Source organism: Phasianus colchicus, chromosome 18 (genome assembly GCF_987193195.1).
Source record: "Phasianus colchicus chromosome 18, bPhaCol1.hap1.1, whole genome shotgun sequence".
In the NCBI taxonomy this organism is placed as follows: domain Eukaryota; kingdom Metazoa; phylum Chordata; class Aves; order Galliformes; family Phasianidae; genus Phasianus; species Phasianus colchicus.
In genome coordinates, this window is record NC_143453.1 from 8676497 (window position 1) to 8698616 (window position 22120).

Consider the following 22120-nt stretch of genomic DNA (forward strand, 5'->3'; position numbering starts at 1 on the left):
ATAAATGTGCCGCCGGGAGGCGGCGGGCGGACGGCAGCAGCGCGTGGAGCAGCGCGTGGAGCAGCGCGGGGCTCGCGCTCCCGCTCCCGCTCCCGCTCCCCGCCCAGCGCTCTCTGCCGGCCGGGCCGCCGGCTTTTCTCCGCTTCCCGTCCGTTCCGACGGGCGCGGGGCCGGGTGAGGGGCGGCAGCCCAGCGCGGCCGATGCCGGCTCTCTCCGCCTCGCTCGGCTCGGCGCGGGCTGCGGCCGGCCGGTGGCGGCCATCGGGAATCGGAGCCCCCCCGGGCGCCCTTCCCCTCCCGTCCCTCCGCGGCCGGAGGGTTTTCTCCCGCTGCGGCCGCCTCGCTGCCCCCCAGACATGGTAGGGCACCTCCAGCTGCAAGGGATGGACGAGAGCCTGAAGGAGAAGAGCCGGGAAGGCTTGCTGGACAGCCCGGACTCGGGGCTGCCCCCCAGCCCCAGCCCCCCTTTCTACTCCCTCTCGCCCGGGGGCGGCGCGGACCCCCCGGCCCCGGGGCAGCGGCGAGAGGCCAAGGACGGCAGAGGGGTAAGAGCAGAAGCGATGGTGGGAGAGGGGGGAGAGGGATTTAAAGGACGGTGGAACTTCACCCCAGGGGCCTTTCGGGTTTCTTTGACATATCAAAGACGTTTGGCAGTGTATTGCACACAGCTAATTGGCTTCCATGCGAAATAAAAGCTGTCAGCAACACTGAGATTGCCATGGAGAAAGTTCATCTACCTGTGCAATAGTGACTGTTCACATTTCTTCCCAGCAGAGACGCTTTGCAATGACTTACCTGCCCTCATTTTCTTTCTCAAGTTCTAAGGCTGTTTTTGCGTATTAATCACAACTGCCTTCTGCTGTCAGGTAATGCCAGATCCATCCCCAAGAACAACATCTCAGCACAGTACGGTGGGGAGGGTGTGAGATGTTAAACAGGGAAATCAATCCAAAGCCCACTAACGACCTCTCACCACGACACAGCCTTACCTGCAGGCGTGCCATTGATGGGACTGTGTGCTCAGAGTTACCCACGTTGCTCTGGTTTGGTGGGATCAGGCTGTTGCTGCATGTCTGTAAAATAAAATGTGGGAGGAAAATGAATGAACGCTTGCTGGGTCAGAAAACAGCTGGAGTGGAGGTGTCTGCAGGGGTCAGCAATGGGGTGTGATGGCCTCCATTCCAAATATCATGACAGCCAGCCACCACTGCTCTCAAGATAGCCCTCAGGTATTGGAGATGAAAGAGGGTAAGAAAAAATTATTCTGGCTCTTGGTCTGATAGGACTGAGAATTTTAGTGCTCCTGCAGGGGGGAAAAAGTTATTCCAGTGATCTAAATAAAGCAAAATTACATTTTCAAATTATTTTTCTTTCTTCAAACACAAATGAACATTTTAAACATTTCTGAGGAACAGCTTAGATTTTTTTTTCTGATTTTTATATCACACTTCAACAGTATGGACAGCCCTGTGCTCCTGCTGTTGGCAGATGGGTGCCATGTACTGCAGATATTTCTGTGCACTTAGTAGGTACAGAAGACTAGAAGATACTGATACAGAAACTAATTAGACTGCTTTAATTGGAGTGGTGCAGAACTGTACTCTCTAACTCTGCTTGTTTGGTATATGGAACTGGCAGGAATTTTCACTCGACTGCACAGAGTTTCACTTCTAATTTCCAACACTCTACTTTCAGCTGTTAAGAAAACAGGAGAAATACAGGGAGCATTTCAGTGTCTAATTAGCTTTAATCTTACCATTTAACAAGGACTTTCAGATCTATAAGCAATTACACAATCCATGAATGTGTTTAACTCCACTACTCTGTTCATCAGAGCATGCAGAGTTGGCAAATCAGTAATTGCAGCTATTTGCACACCAACGCATGGGTTTTTTTTTAATCACTTATTATATTAGTGTTTGTTTTGCTTACAGATGCGACAGAACCAGGAATGCAGTCTGCATTCTTTGTGGTATAATACTGTAAACCCATATATAAGCTCAGTTACTAATGGCCAACATTCTAGTATGTACAGTTACAAAAAATTGCTGTCAGGTGAAGAAAACAACATTCCAGATCTGTGGGAAGGATTTCATACTGCTCCTTGCTGCAAACCTATCAAAACCACCAGGCTGAACCCAGTTGCGTTCTTTTGCAGTCGGCTGTTTTGCTCTAACTTCACAAATATGTTGAAGGATTTTTCTGAGAGCTCTTCTCATGCAGACTGAAGGAGATTGCATGCTCTTATCGAAGACTTCCTTGCGTGTAAAATCCATGCTCTCCCTGCTTTGTGTCATTAACTGTGACTCTGAAAAAGTAAACTCCTTTCTCTTTAATAAGTGTGACTTTGTTTCAAAGACAATGCACCATTTATTCCCATTTAACCAGCCAATTTGGCCAGAGCTTTGGGATCCAAGAAAATATGAAAGGCAATTGGGGCCAGAGTCATAAATACCACAAGTTCAACACCATTTAGGGACCTTTTTTTTTTCCTTCTCCTTGCATTTTACTTGCAGTGCAGGAGAAATTAGCTTTTACTTATTCAAATAAAACTCACATAGGGAATTTGTTAATTGCTTTCTGCTGAAATGCAAATATCCTAAAGAAAATAGAAGGTGACTTTTACCTAGTTCTGCCCTTTAAATCTGAAACATGATTAAATTTCTTCTTAAGACTGAATTCCCTAGGCTTTGCTTGTAATGCTGGGCCAAAAGGAACATACATGTAATGAAATAAATCTCTAATAATGCACACAAAGAGGTGGTTGCTGGAAGGGCAGGGAATGAAATCACATCAAGGTAGCCAGATCTGCTTAGAGTTTTCCCTGTTGTTGTTGCCCGTGTGTATACTTTTAGGCCAGAAGGACTGATTGTAAGCTCTTGCTAATGCTGCACTGAAATAAGTGCTTAGCATCCAATAGTATCACTCCTCAAGGATATGAGGGGAGATCAGGACCACTTCTGCAGAACCATCCATCATGACTTCTTGAAGCAGCATACTTCTTGTCCTCTCCCACTGCTGTTGCCTCTGCAACAAGTTCAGTTGTATTTGAAAAACTAAACATTTATGAATTCAACGTGCCTCACTGAGCACTGACTTCAGTGGGACTATCCCAGTGGATGGGCTGTCAGATGAGTGCCCCCACATAGGGAATTCCTATTTACATTGTTGACAGCAGTGCAGTATTGGGATCAGTCTTATGGGAGGAGATTCTAGCTTCATCTTTAGCACTGTGGAGGAGTGTTCTTTGCCCTTTAGTATAGACTTGATGGGTATAGTTCCATCAATGGAGTCCAGGTTAGCTTGCGTGCTTTCTTCCTGATCTGCCACACATTGAAGGACTCTTGGGGCCAAGAGCATTTTGTTCTACACTGAAAGAGCTTCAGGAAAGGGGGCTGTCTTCTGGGAACTGGGTGGGGAAAGTAGCCATCAAAATGTTTCCATGCAGTACGTGACTTGCAGACCTGCCGACACCTCCAGTGAAAGCACATGTGAGAAACACCCCAACCTGAGCCAGCTCGCAGCCTGCAAGCAAAGCAGGTGACGTCTTTCCAAGTCTACATGGGTTCCAGCAACTGAAGAAAGCTCCAGGCTTTTATGGAGAGGCAAGGCACCCATCTGGCACAGCAGCATTTGCTGCCAGGCATCCTGGCCCACTTCTGAACTACTGCCACAGGGTGGGATCCTGCACAAATTCCCCTTGCAGATGTTGGCAGTGGTTTCACTTCTTGCCTGCTGGTCACCATGTCTGCAGCCTGGAAGAATGTAACCACAGCTGGCTTTTCTCTGCACCTTGGCCCATCTGGTTCTGAATGTGCTCCCACTTCCCCTCCTTCTCGGTTCAACACCAGCAGCGAAGGAGAGGGAAGAGAGGAATGGCAGTGGGCCTCACCTAATCTGCAGGCTGTGACAGACGTTCCTTCTAGGGAGGTCAAGGTCTGGTTCCTCTAAGACCCACCTGATCCTGGCTCCAGTCTGTTCTGACAGAGCTGCTGCTGTGCAGTAGTTAATGGCTCAGTCCTCCCAGATGGAGGTAGGAGTGTCAGCAGGGTGCAGCATGCATTGCTAGCACCAAGCAGAAGGCTTTCTCCAGGGACTGGTGTGCAAATATGTGTAACTGCACTGAAACTGCACTGTTGGCACAGTGCCTTCTGCTGCAAAGTGACTCTGAATGCTGTGGAAATGAGGTGGGACTCGGCAAATATTTCAGCAGACATCAGTTCTTTATCAGTGGAATTAGCAGAGAAAAGGTTGTGTAGCACACACAAGTTAGTGTACTCACTTCTGTGACAGTCACGGGGATGGGCAGGCATGTGGTCTTGATTTAGGCAGTTTGTGATTAAAGCAAGCAGGGAAAAAGTCATAGGAGTCTCCTCATTACCTCAAAAAAATGTGGCTATATCTAGGGTGGTGTCTTCTAGCTGCTTAATTTCTGTTGCATTTGTATGTAACACTTGGCAATAGGCAAAGTAGTACATTTCCCACTTGAAATAGAAGAGGAAACAGGCAGGAAGGATTAATTCTTTTAAGTAATAAAGCCCTGCTTTAGACCTGAGGTTTGCATTTACTGTTATCACTTCCAAATAAAATCTCATCCGGCTCTAGTATAAATTACTTGTAATATGCAATACATGCAGATACTGGGAAAATAAATGGTCTGTTAAACAAATACTGCTTATCAGCTAGAGTGGAGAATGTAGATGTGTGTCAAATAATTCAGCTAGATCTTTCATTACAGCTGTAAATAACAGCTGAGTAAAGTGACATTTTCATGGACCTGACATGTTGCCATAGTGGGAAAACATGGTGAGAGATTTGCTTATGCCCTAGCTAAGTTAGGAGCTGGGAATTTGGAAAGCTGTATCCTGTTTATAGCCTTGGTGCTTGGAAAACTGTTTCCCCTTACAGTCCGTAGGGAGCTAATGCCAAATCCTAGTGCCTTCCACATAATGACCATAGCTAAAGAAGTCAGTCTGTTCTGATCTGTCTTGCTTTCTGGGGAAAAGATTTTTTGGAGAGTTTATATTTTTCAAGTCACATTAATTTCCTTCCTTCCTTGTTGCTTTGCTGCCTGAAGTCTGGAAGCTATGGGGAACGGTCAGGGCCAATTTCATGGCACTTTATTTACCGTAACTCTGCTTCTATTCCTTTAAAACACCCAAGTGAAAAGCACCTTAAACAGAATCCACTAACTCAAATTAATTATTAGGTGTAAAATAAGATTATTCTGCCCACTGTATTCTTTTTGCTGTTGTTTAGGGACTCTGAGGTCTAAATGCCCCAGAATCCAGGCACTGATATGTCACTTCCGGCAGGTATGAAGCAGTGACATGGAACTGAAGGACATGCATCAGTTCTAAAGCAAGAAGTCCCCCACAATACTTATATTATATAAAAGAAGCACACTTAATCAGTAGCAGATCGAATTCCCTTCAGTAAATTATTTTTGGGGGTGTATTTATTTATGTACTGCTTGAATAAAGAGTGTAGCTGCCCAGGCCTTTACATGCCTGAAAGGCATCAGAGGTAAGGCAGAGGGAAAAATGCAGCCAAACAAGAAATTGCTTGAGCATTTTAATACTACTTTAACTCTTTGCTGTTTAAGACAGATTAATTAGGTCCTATCTGTAGTTCCAGCTAAGCAACGCTAGGCTTTCTTTGGATGGACAGACCCTGACTTGTGGATTACTTGTGGGCAGCCTACTCTAAAGACATGGGTTTCTCCTCTCCATCATCAACAAACTCTGCTCAATTCAGCCCATCTGTGGTGCGGGGCTGGAAAGAAACTCACCTTATTTCTGAAGTGTCTTGAGATTGCTGAGTGATTGATAGAAATGAACCAAAGGCCATCATTTTCTCTAGGGAGGTCAGAAGTCCAGTGTTTCTGTTCTTTCAATAATTCCTGTGCAGAAGGAGAAATAATTTAGTACTTTTTTTTTTTTTTTTTTTGGACAAGCAGAACGCTTTTGCTTTGCTTCTACCTTAAAATAGATTGGAAGGAGAGGGTGTCAAACTGATGCCAAAAAGCCAGCTTTTGGCACATGTCAAACATATAACATTTCAGCCCCAAAGACAAATCTTTTGGAAAGCTTGGGTGCCCTGTTACTTGCTTTCAAACTCCATGTGAGGTTCAGGAGCAGGTATTTCAGAACATCACCAGAGGCTGAACAAGAAGTCACCTGAAGCTCCTTTCAGTTGCTGCCCTATAAAATCTGTGCTTACTGTTTAGTGACCCTTTCACTCTGTACAAGCGATGCAGTTGCTTGGTGAGCAGACTGCTGGCTCTTACAGATGATCTCTATTTTTAGAGCATGTTTTTTAAATTATTTGTCTTCCATGTGCAGAATTCTGGGTGACTTTCAAGGTTTCCCACCTGCAGCAGCTTGTGGCACTGTTTGTGATAGATCAGTGAGAATTTGTAATGGTCTCCTGTGGGTGGTAGAAATCTCCGGTCTGCAGTTGTCCCAGATTTCTGAACTAATCAAGCAGATCTGAAGTTAATGCTAGTTGGATGAAATGCATTATTCCCTTTTTTAGCCTTCCCTGCCTAGGTCTAGGTGAGCTAACCTACAGTGCAAATAGTCTCATCACTGCTCCATTCAGAGCTGACTTGGAGAGAAGTTAATCCAACTGTCACCAAATTCAGTGGCAACTTTTGGACTCTGGTTTCAGTCATGCATGACCCATCTCCTCTGTGCAGATGGGTATTGTTTCTGCAGCATGTTCTTGTTTCCTGTTCCCTGCTGCGGGACTTGGGATTTCAACAGACAGCATTAGCCTCTGTGCCCTCTGACTGAGCAGCAATACGCTGGGGGCCACATGTCCCAGGAATATTCCCACTAAACCACAGGAAGGACATTGCCTCCTGCATCCTTGTCTCCAGGGACACTCAGAGCATGTTTAGTGTCAGTATATGTTAGCAAGAGGTGTGAAGGTTTGTTTCCCTGGGAGCACTGAAATTGCTTCTTTCAAGTTATTTCTTTAATACAGCACTTTGCAGAACTCTTTAATACCAGGATTTCTCTTGTGCTAAGTAGCAAAAAAGCTCCTTTTCTTTTTTTTCCCCACACCCATTCAGTCATTGTCCTTTTTTGACAGTGGAATAGAAACAGTTGTAAGGAAGGGTTAGCCATTTAATGTTGCAGTTTAACACTGTAGTAGAGTGCAGGGAAGTTTCAGTATGGAAAGAGTAAATAGCTTTGTGGCTTTGGGACACAGAATTGAAGAGCTTGGAGAAAATTCAGATGAAGCAATGACATTTTTTGCTTTAGCCTCAGGCAGAAAACCCAAGCCACCAGAGAAAACCAGACCTCAGACAGTGTGAGCTGATGCTATTGAACAGGCTCAGGGGAGTTTTGCCAGTTGACACCAGCTGAGGGATGAGCTGGGGAACACTGCAGGGATCTGCATGGGGTACAGGACAGGGCACAAGTTGGAGAACCTTTCCAGCACTGGAAGCAGGGACTGGGCCACAGCTTCAGTGTTGCTGTACCTGCCATCCAGAAGGTGCTGGAGAGGGCAGAGGGAAGTGACATGGGAAGAGCAAGCCAATTTCTCTGTATCCTCAGCTACCTTCATTGGTATCATGAGTCCCAAGATCATCTGACTGACCAAGAGACTGATGAAAAATGACTGATTCCAGCACACGTGGCTTATACATGGTGAAAAGTGGAAAAACTGTGAGCTTTTAAGTCATCTAGAAACCTTTCAGCCCTGGCCAGTGGCTGACAGTCATGTCCTTCAAAGAGACCCTGTGTCCCTGTGTGGCATGAAGTGCTGTTGTCAGAGAAGTGGCAGGGACCAAAACCCACAGTGACATTTTTCCAAGGTTAGGCTTAATTAGCTTCGGGACTGGGTCTAGACACAGGATCTCCATATGTGAGAACTGGTGTCTGAGTGGGTGCTCCACTACTGAGAAGTAGGATTATGCAGGGGAGCCTAGCCTGGACTATGACAGTTTGTTAGAGTAACTAACTTCAGGATAAAATTAGTCTTAACTATCCATGATTTGAAGAAGCTCTATTTATTACAAAGTCCTAGCTTGAAGCTTGTTTCCTGCATCACAGAGGCCACAGGATGCCTCAGTATCTCACCCCATGCTCACTTGTGCGTGGTTAACTAAAACAACCTGCAGAGCAAGCCAGCTGCTCTTGGCATGGAGACTTCAGCAGCTGCTAGCCTACCAAGGGGTTGTTCTAAGGGTTGCATTATTTGCAGCACATACGTATTTATGTGTATGTATAAGAATATATATACACACACTACTCAAGTAATGCCACGTCCTTTAAGTTGGCAGATGTGGGCCCTATCTCTGTGTTACATCAGAGCCCTCCTTCATGCTTTGAGTCTTTGTAAGAGCTTGCAGCTAGAGAAGCTGTTTGATTGGTTTTGTTGATAATTTAGAACTGACCACTGGTTAAAGAAAAGTGCTAAAGAATTGTAATTCTTATGAGAAACAAGAAAGGAAGAAGGAAAGGAAGGGTTATTATTCAAAGACCAGATACTACAGCATAAAGTGCCAGAGATCTGGGCAGTCCCATACCTGGGGTGGTGAGCTGGGCAGAGCGAAGTGGGGACTCGGGGAGTGGTGGGACGTGGAGGGCAGCCTGCTGCATCACATCAATCCTGAGAGATGGAAGGAAGCTGTAAATAGAGGCAGCACAGGTGGCATGTCAGAATCAAGATATCTTAAATGCAAGGCCTGTACAAGACTTGTCAATGCAGGACTCGCCTATGCCAACCATCTTTAAGTTGGGTTTTTTTTCCAACTTGAAAGTGGTCCTCCCCTATGAGCTTTTGTGTGGAGTGCCTTCCTACAAAGCTAGAAAAAGGGATTATGAGGGGAAACTCAATGATGCTGAGCACCAGCAAGGTGAACTTAGCTTGTGTGCAGTGAAATTGGTTCTGATGCTGTTGCAGACACCTGTTCTCTCATTGCTAAAGAGCTGTCACCTGCACTATCTCCCATGGGATTCTGAAAAGACCAAGTTCAGCAAGGCTGTAAGAATTGCTGTCTCTGTGAATGCTGTTGATGTCTGTTCAGCTCCCAGCCACAGCATGTTATGAACTGTGCCAGCCTCATCTCTTGTGTTGCATCACTCACAGAACTGTTCCTCCCTGCAGATGCCTTACCTACTCCTGAACCCGTCCATGTCGGAGATAAGACCTCGAATGTACCCCGTGTTTTTTGGAGAAAGCATTGAGGTCAACCCTGAGCCCGTGCAGGAAATTAGGTACAGATGGTATCGGGTTGGGTGAGTGGGGATGTCTGTCCTTTTCTTGGTGCTTTTTCTTCTCCAAAAATTTAAATGTGATTACAAATGGGAGTCATGGTTATTTGGTTAGGAAAGGAGAGAGAGACAGGTAGGATGATAATGCCTGAATTAAAAAGACACTGACAGCAAAAGAGGTGGAGGAGGAGGTTGTAAGAGAAGACTTTCCTTCCAAGGCCAGCTCATTTCCAAGGGATTGAGAGACATTTATGACCTTCTTTAGGTTTGCTGATCTACACTGTGCCCTGCTGACTTGTATCCTCAGCTACACCATTATAATTGGTACCTGTTTTCGTTAGCCCTTGCAGCAGAGAAACCAACACTAGATGAGTTCACAATACAGAATCATTTCCTCCTCATGACAAGGTGGTCCTTCCAGCCAGTGATTGAGGTATTCTGGCCTCCTGTGGAACTGGAGGCAATGGCCTGTGGATAAACATTGTTCTGCTCTTCTTTTGCTGGTGTGGAATGTGCTCTGCAAACAGCGTGGAGCACAGTTACACACAGCTTAGGGCAGGGATGGTGGGAGGATTAAACCCAATTCCCACCCCCCCCCAACCTATGCAAACATCTCTCTGGAAACATACCCCAGTAAATCTCTGCTTGCTGAGGAACTGCTGGCGGGCATGTTTTTATGGTGATTACATCGAAGTCTTGTTTTATGTGCGCTGAATGACTTGCTTACACCCTAGCTGTGCAAAATACATTACAGCAGCTCAGATTACACACAGTGCACAATCAGTCAACCCCCCTCCGGGTAGAGGTAATGACAAGCGCACACCCAGCTTTTAATCTTTTTTTTTTTTTTTTTAACATGGAGCCGCACATTCCTTGGCTGCTGAATGCCAGAGGAGCATTTGGGGAGTGGGGAAAACAACTCAAACTTCTACAGCTCACAGTGGCCAAGGATTCTAGGGAAAGCACTCTGCATGGCCTGGTTTCCATCCATCCCTTCTGGAGATGCAGCACAGTGACATTCTGTGTTTCATGGGTTCTTCATTTAAGAGCTGTTAACATGACCACTTCCTTTGTGCCCAGCCATAGTCCATAGCATCCCATTGCTTTATCAGCTTGGCCCTGCTTGTATTTTTCTGTAGGCCCCAATGAGCAGCTTCACTCATCTCCCAGCATAAAGCTTATTTTGGCTACCTTTGTGTTCTGATGGCTCAGTATAAATGAAAAAGAGGAAGACAGAGGAAGAAGCAAGTTGCTTGGAGACAGTGCAGCAAGATCCTTTCTGTCCTGGCACAAACAGGCTGGCTAAATTGACTGCAGAAATGCTGAGGTGGCTTCACAAGATGGGATTCCGCCAAGATGCACCCAGCAGGAAGGAGTCCTCTTGGCCCTCTGCTTTGGGTTGTAGGGTTTACATCTGTTCTAATGTCTGTGCAGTAAGAGAGCACAGATGTTCCCAGCTCCAAAGAGTTGAGAAGAGTTCTGTTTATCTTCTTTCCTTTGCTGCCTGGGCTGTTTTTGATACCTTGTTGTCCTCTATAGGTGTAATTCTGAGGTGAAGTACGACTCTGAGAAGCATTACAGGGATGACATCATCTACGGCCCCATCCCCACTGTCACCACCTACAGTGAGACAGTCATTGCTGCGCCCAACTGCACCTGGCGGAACTACAAGTCCCAGCTGATCTTCGAGCCCCGCCAGAAGCCACTGAGGTTTCAGAGCACGACCATCATTTTTCCTAAGCGTGCCAAGAACATTTACCGGACCACCCTCAACTACAGCTTGGGCTGTGCCAAGCGCTGGTTTTCTTCCAGCGTGCAGCTGGAACTCTGCGAGGAAACCAGCCCATGCGTCATCTACAGTGAGACCCTCTGATCCGCCCCGCCACGGGCAACCTTGTGACCTCAAGGAGGCTGTGGCCTTTACTGGGCCTCTGGCTGGGCCCTCACTGATGACGACTGAATATTAATGGCTGGAGGAAATGTCATCTTGGGTGAGGCTGAACTGGCTGGGAGGAGGCTTGCAGGGTATGGGATGGTTTTGATCAGTGAAAGGCTGGCTTAAATTTTTCGACGTTCCTGACATTCGTGATCTGGATTTTATTTTGTTCTTTTCTTTTTTTTTCCAAGCATATCTACTTTTGACTTATGTTTTAGATGAAATCAAGATGACAGAGAACCCCATTATCCATTGCAGAGTGCTGTTTTGTGAGCTCTGTACATCTTGTCTAGCACATAGGTGAGACTAACTGTAGCCTTCAGAAATATTTTGGTCTCTGCAAAGAGAAGACCACCTGCAAAGTGGTGAAGACCAGCCTGCCCAGCACACACCAAGCCAAGTCTCCTGGAGTTCAAATGCAGATTATGTTAATTGTGTCAATACTTCACGACCTGCATCCAACAACTCACCTGGGAGATAGCTGCAATATTATACCACTGCAGTACCATCAGGCCTAACTTGCTTGAGGCAGTGGGGACTGTCGCTGAGAAAAAGGAGGAAAGCAGGTGCACAGTGCTCTTGCCAGCAGCTAGATGCTTATGTACTATGACAGGGGATGCCACAAGCAGGTAGTTGGAGAAAGGCCTGCCCTGACCCACAGCCAGCTCTTATGAGAGCCCAGCCTAAGCAAGAGAATGGAGAGGAGACTGAGGAGAGGAAAAAGCTGTGGTGCTATTTTCTAAAAGTATCCAAAGAGTTTAGGAGCCCAGCGCCCTTTTTATGAAATAACTGGTAGCTGAAGTGTGCCATGCTGTTTGTTGTATCTGATATCCAATTTGCAGGGATCTTTACGTATTTAACAACCCTTTTGAGTTTCAGGGTACTGCAGAGAGGAATGTAGCACAGCAAGATGTTACCTGGCTTTAAAGAAGCTGGTACAGGGTTAACTGCAGAGCAAGGTTGCTGCTCATCCTCTCAGGAGTTTCCATACCTGTCATAGACAGCTTGGCTGATTGTGGAGGAGCATCCAGACTGTCTTAAGTATAGCCAGTAGTATTGAAGAGCCAAAATCTGTGCAGGATTTTCTTAATCAGCCAGGTTACAGCAGTTCACAGGTACTTTATGGCTAGCTGAGCTGTCTCTGCAACAGGACCAAGAAGCATAGGGACAACAGTAGTCACTTCAACCATCCTAAGGTAAACCATTCCCGCTGATGAATCACATCTCCCAGTATTTTTTTATCTTGGTAGCTTACTGAAAAAAGCAAGAGCCTACTAGTAACCTTTGGAAATGATACAGAATTGTCTCCAGAAATCTTACCAAGAATTTTTGCATGCTGCTTAGAAGAGACCAGACTTAGAAAATAACCATATAGTTCTGGAAATTAATTTCCAGCTTTCGTTCTTCTAAACTTTCCATGTTGTTTCTGACTTGATGCAAGTCTGATCAAGTTATTTCAGAACACAGCCAAGCAGCCAAGTCAGAAAACCTATTAACAATGTCAACAAGACATAGCTGATTGCCCAGAACTGTTGACGCACAAACCCACAGTGATTTATATATAAAAAACAAAAAAAACCAAAAAAAACCAACAGCACCACACAGTCTGGCAAACTTTAAGAAGAATTAAATAGTAACCTGCAAAGATACTTTTTCCATCAGTTTCAAAAGGCAACTGGTAGGTGTAACCAGAACTGTGACCTTTATGAAACAGAGCTTTCTTGTTTAAAATGAAGCTGAATTTATATCTACCAGAGGTAAATAAAAGATTTTTATACACAAACTTAAATCCTGACAACATCATTAGTACTGAAAGATGTAAGCTGTGGCAGTGGTGAACTCTGACTCTATCATGTGGGAGATGGGCCTTGGTAGAGAGCGACGTCTCACTGGATTTCCAAGACCCAGCTTCTTGGTTCATGGATAGAGACCTGCCCAGCCATGTGGGCCTTCCCAAGCAGATGAGTCTATCACAGACTCCCTGTTTTTCCAGGAATCCTGCCACGTATTTATTTTGCATGACAGACCTGGCTTCAACCTTTCAGCAAGTTCTCTCCATCATGTGCATGACAGAACCAGTGTACCAGGTTAATCTCATGAGCTTTTTTATCTTGGCTAACTGCAGGCTTCTGAGTGCTTTGTCTGCTGTTCTGCTTTCTCAACGTTGGCTACAACTGAAAAACAACTCAAAAAACAAGTGTGCAAATAGACCTAAACCACAGCTTGGTCTTGGATCACATAGGGACAGGGGTCACTAAGGCAAAGTCTCACAGGTGCAGGGTCCCCACCCTCTCTGACCAGACTGTTTTGAATCTTTATGCTTTGTTTTCTCTGCAAATAGACTAGAAATGACCTAACGTACTCCCGCTCCTTCGAGCATAGGCAGCTTTTTTCATCTTGCCACGTCAGGAAAAAAAGCCAGCAGGCATCTTGGCTTCCTAGGCTGCCAACACACAGAGCTGTATAACCACGGACAGACCGTGGTGGGCTACCAACCTGGGCCACATCCAAAACTGTGACATTGCCAAGTAAGTGCCTGAGAGCTGTAGAAACTTTTGAAAAATATCATCTTAGATGGTGACTCCATTGGCTGCTTTTCTTGTCAGTAAAAGCTGGCATTAGAAGGAGACTTTGTTCCTCCTGTGCAAAACCATAGCAGGTCAGCCTTCACCCTGGCATGGGCACGGATCCCACCTCCCTGCCCACTCTCTGTCCCTCTTACTGCCAGCCCCATGGCTGGGTGAGGCAGTGGGAAGAGTCCAAAGTCGCCTTGCTTGCAATTTGAAAAAGTTTTTTTTTGTTGTATTTTTGCTCCAAGAGCAAAATTTGAATTTTGTGTGCGTGTTGCCAATTAAGAATTGCTCCCAGGAGCCAAGAAGTGCCTTACTTGTAGTATGTTTTGTACATCTAAAAGGAACAATTAGTTCCACTAGAAAGATGTTTTTCTTTGAAATGGAACATTATTTATCTCAACCAACTGATCTTTGTTCATCAATTTTCTCAAAGATACAAATGATAAACCCAGACCATAGAAAATGCTGCTTGGAAAGGGGAGTTCCCTTGAGCAGCTGAGACTGTGACTATGTGATTTCTCCCAAGGATCCTAATATGCTGGTTGCCCACAGTCCTGCACACCTGATGGGTTAAGTCAGACTGCCTGTAGGAATTACTTTCCTTCAGTAGTTATTTTGGGATTAGAAGCTTTCACTAAAGGCTTCTGGTTTTATGTTGTCTTTTTTTGTAAGCTGTTTGTTGTTTCTCTGGGGGGGAGGGGTGCACAAAGGTGAGGGGGTTGCCTTCACCACTCCTTTCCTGTGATTGTTTTACTCCTAAAATGCAACAGAGAATGCACGTGTCTGGTGTGCCTGCATTGCTGTAATTGCATTAAGGGCCAAAGAGGGGAACCCTAGCTTATTAATGCCTTTTCAGAATTTACAAAATACTTTGTACAAAATGCAGAGGAAAACTTCGACCAAAAGAATTTATTGCTTCTTTCTTTCCTTTTTTTTTTTTTTTTTTGGTTTTTGTTTTGTTTAACCCTAAGCCAGCTCTACTTTTCTCAATGTGAAATAGAGACAGATTTGCACCCTAGGTGCAGACTTTTTGAGAATGATGAAATGTGGTCTGAGTGTTGATAGCAGTGTTTGAGTGAACTGCTGGTCAGAGAAGTGAGTGCTATTTACTATTTATGTTGAGTGAGTCATACCAAAAAAAAAGGAATGGTTAAAGGGTTGATGAAGAAAGACTTTGCAGAGCAAACTAAGGACTGAAGGCAGCGTGAGTCTGACATAGAGGTGAATGGTTCAGTGTGTGAGCACTGTGAGCTAGGATATTTAGCCATTGAGGTTTTAATGTGCCTTTTTTTCCTGCACAGAAAGGCATCTTCGCCTTCTTTAGAGCTGAAACAAAGTCAAATCCCTTCTCTACTGCAGTCCTTCAGTTCCACTGAAGTCTGTAGATCTCAGAGTTCCCCAGGCTTGTAGGGTCCTCTGCGTACTACACAGAGCTACGCCTCTGTGAAGACAGGGGAACACTCCATAGGAAATGATGGATCTTGGTGCGGGAGATTCATGTTTCCACTGGCAGATAAACCGCTCTCTAAGGATTACCCCTTTTCTCACAAATCACTCAGTTCTGAACATCTCCCCTGCAGCTTATCAATAAGTCTTGTATTTGATGTCTTGGGAGGCACGCGTCCCTTTTCAGATACTGTGATGGCCATCAAAATGAGCAAAGTATCCTGCCATGTGAATCGTGTCCTGGACAGGAGGTTGAAAGATGCTTGAAGGTTAGAGAAGGGAGAACGTATTACTGGTGGAAATGCATAAGGATGTGTCATATTTTTATTTTTGTAATTCTGATTCTCGCAGTGCTTGTAAAGTACTTTTCTGTTGTATATGTGGTGATGCAGTAGTTTTCAATATCCTTTTATTTTTGTATATTTCCCCCTTCCATAATAATCCCTACCTGTTCAATTCATAGAAAGTAATTTAAGACAACAAAATTTATATCTCATAATAAAATCCCCAAACTGTCAGGCTTGTGTCTCAGTTTCTTTCCCTTTACTTATCCACTGCCTTTGTGCCTCACGTTCCTTTCCCATCCAGAGAGAATGTTCTGGTGTCTCAACCCATTGCCAGTGGGATTTGGCCCAGCTGTCAGCTCTTAGGGCAGTGCCCTGATTAGTAAAATCTATTGTCAGGTGGGCTCAGTGAAATTTAAATGACTCAAGCAGAGGGCACTGAACTCCTGCTTTGTGCAGAGGCACTTTTGCCATTCTGGATTTGAGTGATTTTACCATTTCCTCACTCTACATTTCTTCCTCCCTGCTCAATTTTTTTTCTACCCAGCTGGTGTTCAGGCTAGATAATTCCTTCCCCCGCTTTTCCATGCCTTAAAGGGCAGGCAGAACCAACATAATGCTGATTTAACGTCCAGGTATCCACATCCTAGCAGGCTGTCAGGACCCCTGCTACTTCCTGGCTTTCCAAATCACGGAGGCAGATGGGTTGCATCAGGGCTAAAACCCTGCCTAGCTATGAAGTACATTCATTTTAAAGCCATTGCTGTAAATGCCTCAGGCTCACCAGCCAGCTATTAGTAGAGCTCTCAGCTGTATTCCAAGACCTAAGATGTCTGCAGGGAGAATCTGACACTAATCCTTATGGAAAAAGCATATTGGATTTATAGGGATGAAGTCAATAGGCTTGGATGAAAACAGCTGTTAAACACTAAGGAATGGAAAGGAGAAGGAAAGCCATGTTATGCAAGAGGCTTGCTTCAGGTGCATGGGAAATGCTTTTGTCCTCATCCTAAGTTTTTTGATACAAATTATGGCTCAACTACTCCTAGGTGTAGGATGGGAGACACGCACTCAAGCTCCTTAGGAATGTCAACAACATGGAGAAGGCAGGGGATGTATGGCCTGGGTGAGTCTGATGGTCGAAACCCAAGTGCTAGATGAAGGACATATGCATCCACTCCTGTTATTTAAATAAAACCGTAAAACGTGAACGCTGTCCAATGAAGATTCCTGAGGTGGCAGCTAAATCCTCAGAAGCAAAAGCAGCATTAGATGCAGGATGTGTTTTGGCAAGCACGCCCAGATGAGCTAACTCCTAAGCTAGCGGCTTTTACTGTGCCATTTGGATGCTGTAAATTTAAGCAGATGAAGCTTGGTATTAGTTTTGCTCCTGGGATATTTCAGAGTGCAATTGCACACATCTCTGAGGGATTACAAGCTGCTGAAGTTAAAATGGATGGACTTTGAATTTGGACTAGACACCTTTATGAACAGAAGGAAAGGTTTAGGATGGTTTTACAGACGGCACAAATGCTGCATGTGAAATGCCAAAAGCTCACCTAAAGAAGTTACTGATAATGGGCAAATACAAATTAAATGAGAACAGTAAAACCCCCATATTGGGAATCCCAATTCTGCTCAACAGAGCAGAGCAAAATAGATGCCTGTATCAAATTCAATTCCACAGCTACGTACAGTCAGCAAACAATAGAGTGATTTGCCAGAAAGCTAAAAGCCTTACCTGATCCTGGAGTAGTAAAAGGCTCCTCCCCACTGCCAATCCACCAGCTCTCCAGTGCTGTGTGTGTGACCATCTCAGCTGGGCAGATGGCAATGTCACAGCCTGGCCCCGAGATACTCCAGCCACAGCTCTGTGACCTCCTTGTGTCCTGTGATGCTGACCTGCAGGGCCACAGTCTGGGGGAAGCTCTCAGCCCCTCTGGCTGATAAGTGCAGGCACCCAGCTGTGCTCCTGTTCCAACTGCCCTGCAGCCATTACACAGGAGAGGAGCAAGGACCCCAACTCTGCACAGCCCCTGCCAAGCACCACATCTCCTCCCCTTGCCAGTGCCCTCAGCCACAGGGGGAAGTCAATGCAGGAATAGTTTGTCCTCAAGTAGGTTTCCTCGAATTACTTCTTGGGGCATGAGAAAGGAGTTTTATGAACTCTATTTTCTGCTTCTAATAATGATGCTGGATCCAAACAGTTCCACCCTCAGACAGATGGAGAGTTCACATCCACAAGGATGAACACTCTTGTCCTGCCAAGCTTTTGGTGCTCACTGCATCCTTCCTACTCCGCAAACAGGCGGACAGCATATTTCTGGTGTAAAAATATTCTCCTCTCAGTTAACCACCTCCAGATTCCCTTCCCGAGCCCATTCTCAGCCCAGTGATCAGACATTTCTATATACAAAAACATTCAAATAGTCTCCCAGGGGCTCCTCTCTCACATCAGACCCTAAGCTCAGTGGCTGTTTGCAGCTCCTTGAAACATGAAGGAGACTGAGTGCAATGAACACAGCACAAGCATGCGTGCATACACACGAGTGCAAGCTGCTTTCCCTTTGATGGAGGATTGTAGAAACATTACCCTCCCCTGGGGCGCTCCAGCAAAATGACCCGATTATTCATAAACCACCTAGAATCATCAATCCCTCATTTATCATTTTCAACATAAATAATAAGGGCAAGAGGAGCACACCAGCAATAAACCAGTTCTAGATGTAGTGTTGAAATCTATCACTTCCTTCCAATACGCCCTGCTTACTGATAATAAACAGCGATCCAACCAATTCTTCATCCGAGGCCACGAGCGTTGGGTTACCAAGGACAAATGCCACCAGCTCCTTCGTGCTGTGCAAACCCGTTTGGTGCTTGTGTGGGAGGCCAGCTAGGAAAAGGCAGCACATTTCAGAAAACACATTTGTCTTACTGACAAATGCCTCAGGAAATAAAAGCCTTTGTATTCTTCCCCTTCCACTCACTTCTGACTTCTGGGATTTTTTTTTAGCACCTGCACTTCCAGGCATTGGCTATGGCTGCTCAATGAGCACTGCTCAGCTGCCTGCTGTGGGGCATCACAGGGACATCCCAGTGTCCAGCCACACTGTGCTATGGAGCTACTGACCTGTAACATGTGGGGCTGCACAAGGGATTAGCTTCAGGTCCAGCTTCCAGTGGGGCATTATGATTTTTGAGGTCCCTTCCAACACAAATCATTCTACGATTATGGGATGGCAGCAGTATCTTAGAGCACCCTTTGCCACATAGATTTATCAGCATAGTCGGAAGCAAAGCCTATAGCAGCAGGGCAGCATTCCAGGCTCGAGGCTCTTGGTTTAGCACAGAACTGCTCTGCCCTTGAACTTTGCAGCCCTGGCCCTTTGCAAGTCCCCCGGCCCTTATAAGCATCTGGCAGCACCAGCCCTCGGCACAAGCCCCAGCCATGGCTGGAGCACGCTGTTAACAAGCCATGTGTTTCAGCAGCCTCCAGGCTTGGCACTGCATCCTGTGTGAACCCAGCTGAGTCTGCTCCACCAGTGCTGTACTGCAATGCTGCTTGCAGAGGATACCAGACAGCCCTGGGGAGTGGGTGGCTGGCAAAAGCCACACTTGCTGTTGGAAGATCTTTGATCACCGAAAGGAATGGGGCTGCTCACACCAACCCCATTTCTGGTGCCTGTGCCTCCTGTGCTGGCCCTATCTTACAGTGGCACTCTCAAAGTGGGGGTGCAGAAACCCCACTTCTTTCAAGCCTGTTTCCAACAAGGCTCTCCCAGCCAACATTAACACGTTGCTTTACTTCCCAGCATGGCCTGGGGCAAAAAGGAACATCTGGACCTAATAAAAAGACTGTTCACCTCCACAAAGGAGCAACCTCTGCTGCTTGGTTTCTCCTTCCCTAGTGGGTGCAGGAGGCAGCTCCAGTCTGACAGGCAGCAGGGTGCTCTGACAGCCTGTAAGGACTAAGTGTATCCTGATAGGTTTAAAATGGGATAAGTGCAGAGAAGTTAATGTGTTTCTCATCTAAGGAGCCAGCACCACTTGAAATGGCTGTGCCTTGTTATCTGGGTACAGAGACAAGGCATGAGAGTTTGTTGAACAGAATGGAGCTCTTCTTCTGTTCCAAAACCACAAAAGCTGGAGATGGCCCTCACCCAAGGCCCAGGATTAACACCCCACGGGGAAAAGACCTGATTGGGTCCAGCTGGTGCCAAGCTCCAGGCACCGTCCAGCCTCCTTGCTCTGACCTCTGGCAGACGCTCTGCCTTCTGTGCAGCTCAGGACAAAGCAGCAGCAAACACTGGCTGGATGTTGGGCAGAGCTGGGCCAAGTCTCATGCATCTATCCACTGCTTCCACAGAGCGGCACATGACAGCTGGAAATAAGTTATCATTAGCACAGCTGCAGTAAGTGCAGTCAGTGCTTCCTATTCCCCAGCATCTCCTTAGTAAATACCACAGGAGGGTTTGCTCTGAACTGAGCTTGTGTACAGTTCTCAGAGAGATGGCAAATGACTAATAAATACAAGAAGTTGGGAAGCATCAGCAGAAATATCTGGCCAGAGATCAATCTTCACTGATAGCTTCTACTTTCTCTAAGTGAAAGTGCCCTGCCAAGCTTAGCATGGTGCTGACATAAAAGCAGGGCGTTCTCCAGATGGAGCTCACCCCCATTCCAGCACCCTGCAACTCCACAGGTCGTGCACTTACAGCCAAGGACATCGCAGCATTCCTGACAAAGAGGAGCACTGCGTGGGAGTGACACCAACCCCTCAATCGTAACTCATCATCAATTCATCATCAGGAGAAAGTCAACAAACTGCTGTGCCTCTTCACAGCCCTGTCCAGGACAAAGCCACTATGGATTATCCTTCTATCTTCTCTCCCCCCTCCACAATCCCTATCTGCCACCAAAGCAAAATCCAAGTCTGGATTTCTGACTTTTTTATTGCTGGTTTTCAAAGCCATTTGCTTTCATCCCATTTCATTTTCCTCTCTGTATGTGAGAGCTTTTTAAGTAGGTCTAAAGTTTTCCATCATTAAATCATAAGCTTTTGGCCTTGGAGATTTCTCACCTTCTGTTTTGTCGACATCAGTGTGAATTATCAATGAAAGCAACGGTTGTCAGACCTCATCACTGCCAAAATCCTGATGCAAGAAGCTGAGCAGCGCCACTTCAATTTGTGCTGTTTATCAACTTACTCCAATTGTCTGCAGAGCAACAAAGCCTGCCCCCAACCTCAATAAAACACCATTACTGGTCTCAGGGATCCAAAAGCACAAGAAGCCAGCAGATCTCTGCCATAAACATTGCTTGGTTGGCTGAAGGCACATGCATAGGGCTGGAGGAAATGGCTCAGGGTATGGTCTATGATTTTCAGATGACTGAGCACCCTTCCTTACCAAAGGAGCCTTTAGTACACCACACAGCCCCAGGCACACGCATAAAGCAAGGAGGACTGTGCACAGCCTCAGAGCACCCTCCACAGCCTGGAAAAGCCTAACAGTCCCTGTGGGTTTGTAACTCAATAGAAAGCACAGCAATAGTAGCAGAATAACAAAGGTCCTAGGCTGCAACAAATGATGACTTGCTCAAATGTAAGAGCCGTGGGCATAGAAACAAAGGAAAGAATCTACTTACCTTCAGAATACTTCAAGTATGCAGGGATCTCCAGCAAAATACTTTTTCCTCCACTGCCAACCCTTAAATGAGGTCTGGGAAGGACTGGATCCTGGCTCCACCCCTCCTGGACAATCAGGCACATTGCCTGCACCTGAGCTCCCCTGGGTTGGCCCTGCCTTCCCACCAGCTGCTCCATCACTGCTTCAGGCTGTGACTTGGCATTTTCACTACAGAGTTTAAGCACCCAAAATGCTGTGCCTTATGCCTGTAAGCAGGGGTGTTTGCTGCTCCTTTCAGGAGAAAAATTGGATTATCATTATTTTTTATAATACAATTTGTGAGCCCCAGAAAAGGCCCCAGGTGCACAACCAAGTAATATTCCTCCAATGAGATAAATTCCATACAATCACACATGGACATACCACTCTGCCCTGCCATCGCAGCCCATTTGCTATGAAATAAAACCTCCTCCAGGTCCCTTTGCAGTACAGCCCAGGGCCTCTTTGCTCCTTGAGCCATTTCTGAGATATAAATGCAAACCTGTGAGCTTCAAACAGCTCCCACCAGCCCAAAATGCCAAACTACTCATGCCAAAAAACAAACCCATAGGTGAAGACATGGGGGGGGAGAGGGGGCTGATGGTTGCACCCCAGTCAAAGTCAGCCAAAACCCACGGGGTTGATTTCGGGTAAAGCAATACAGACCAGCAAGCAGCTACCAGTGCTTCTGTTGCAGTTGTTAATTAGGTAGCAGCTAATTAGCTTCCCCAATAATTCCCTACAGGGCTTGTGAAGATTTATCCATCACCAGAACATCTATTTTCTTTCATTTTATATAAATTTTTTTCCAATCACAGTGGGACAATATTTTCCTTGGCTGCTATTCAAAGACCATCAAAGCCAAGGTGTCCATTTTGTGGCATTTATTTAAGCAGTCCCAGAGCCATCCACGGGATCCTGGCCCCCTCCCCACTCTCAAACAAAGCTCCAGGGGGCTGTTTTGGGCTGGTTTTCCATTTCCCCC

General features: G+C 46.0%; 1 protein-coding gene and 1 long non-coding RNA gene across 2 annotated transcripts in view; one reads left to right on the forward strand and one right to left on the reverse strand.

Moving 5' to 3' along the window:
- The window catches only part of LOC149915539 (uncharacterized), a 36680-nt gene extending 30754 nt beyond the window's left edge, over positions 1–5926 (reverse strand). Inside the window, exons 1-2 of the long non-coding RNA XR_016458690.1 lie at positions 5792–5926; positions 990–1073 (exon numbers count right to left, since the gene is read on the reverse strand). This is a non-coding gene — a long non-coding RNA (uncharacterized LOC149915539). The remainder of the gene's footprint in view (positions 1–989; positions 1074–5791) is intronic.
- On the forward strand, positions 241–16199 carry RFLNA (refilin A). Its single transcript, XM_031592671.2, has 3 exons — positions 241–545; positions 9124–9233; positions 10770–16199. Exons 1-3 carry the CDS (start codon positions 357–359, stop codon positions 11101–11103), a joined length of 633 nt encoding a protein of 210 aa, XP_031448531.1. The 5' UTR covers positions 241–356; the 3' UTR covers positions 11104–16199.
- The last annotated feature ends 5921 nt before the right edge of the window (positions 16200–22120 follow it).

What these genes read in the sequence shown, in the direction of transcription:
- RFLNA (XM_031592671.2), top strand. Translation starts at nt 357, where the DNA reads ATGGTAGGGCACCTCCAGCTGCAAGGGATGGACGAGAGCCTGAAGGAG. An exon ending in AGGCCAAGGACGGCAGAGGG is followed by an intron (nt 546 to 9,123) that starts GTAAGAGCAGAA and finishes TCCTCCCTGCAG; the next exon opens with ATGCCTTACCTACTCCTGAA. An exon ending in GAGCCCGTGCAGGAAATTAG is followed by an intron (nt 9,234 to 10,769) that starts GTACAGATGGTA and finishes TGTCCTCTATAG; the next exon opens with GTGTAATTCTGAGGTGAAGT.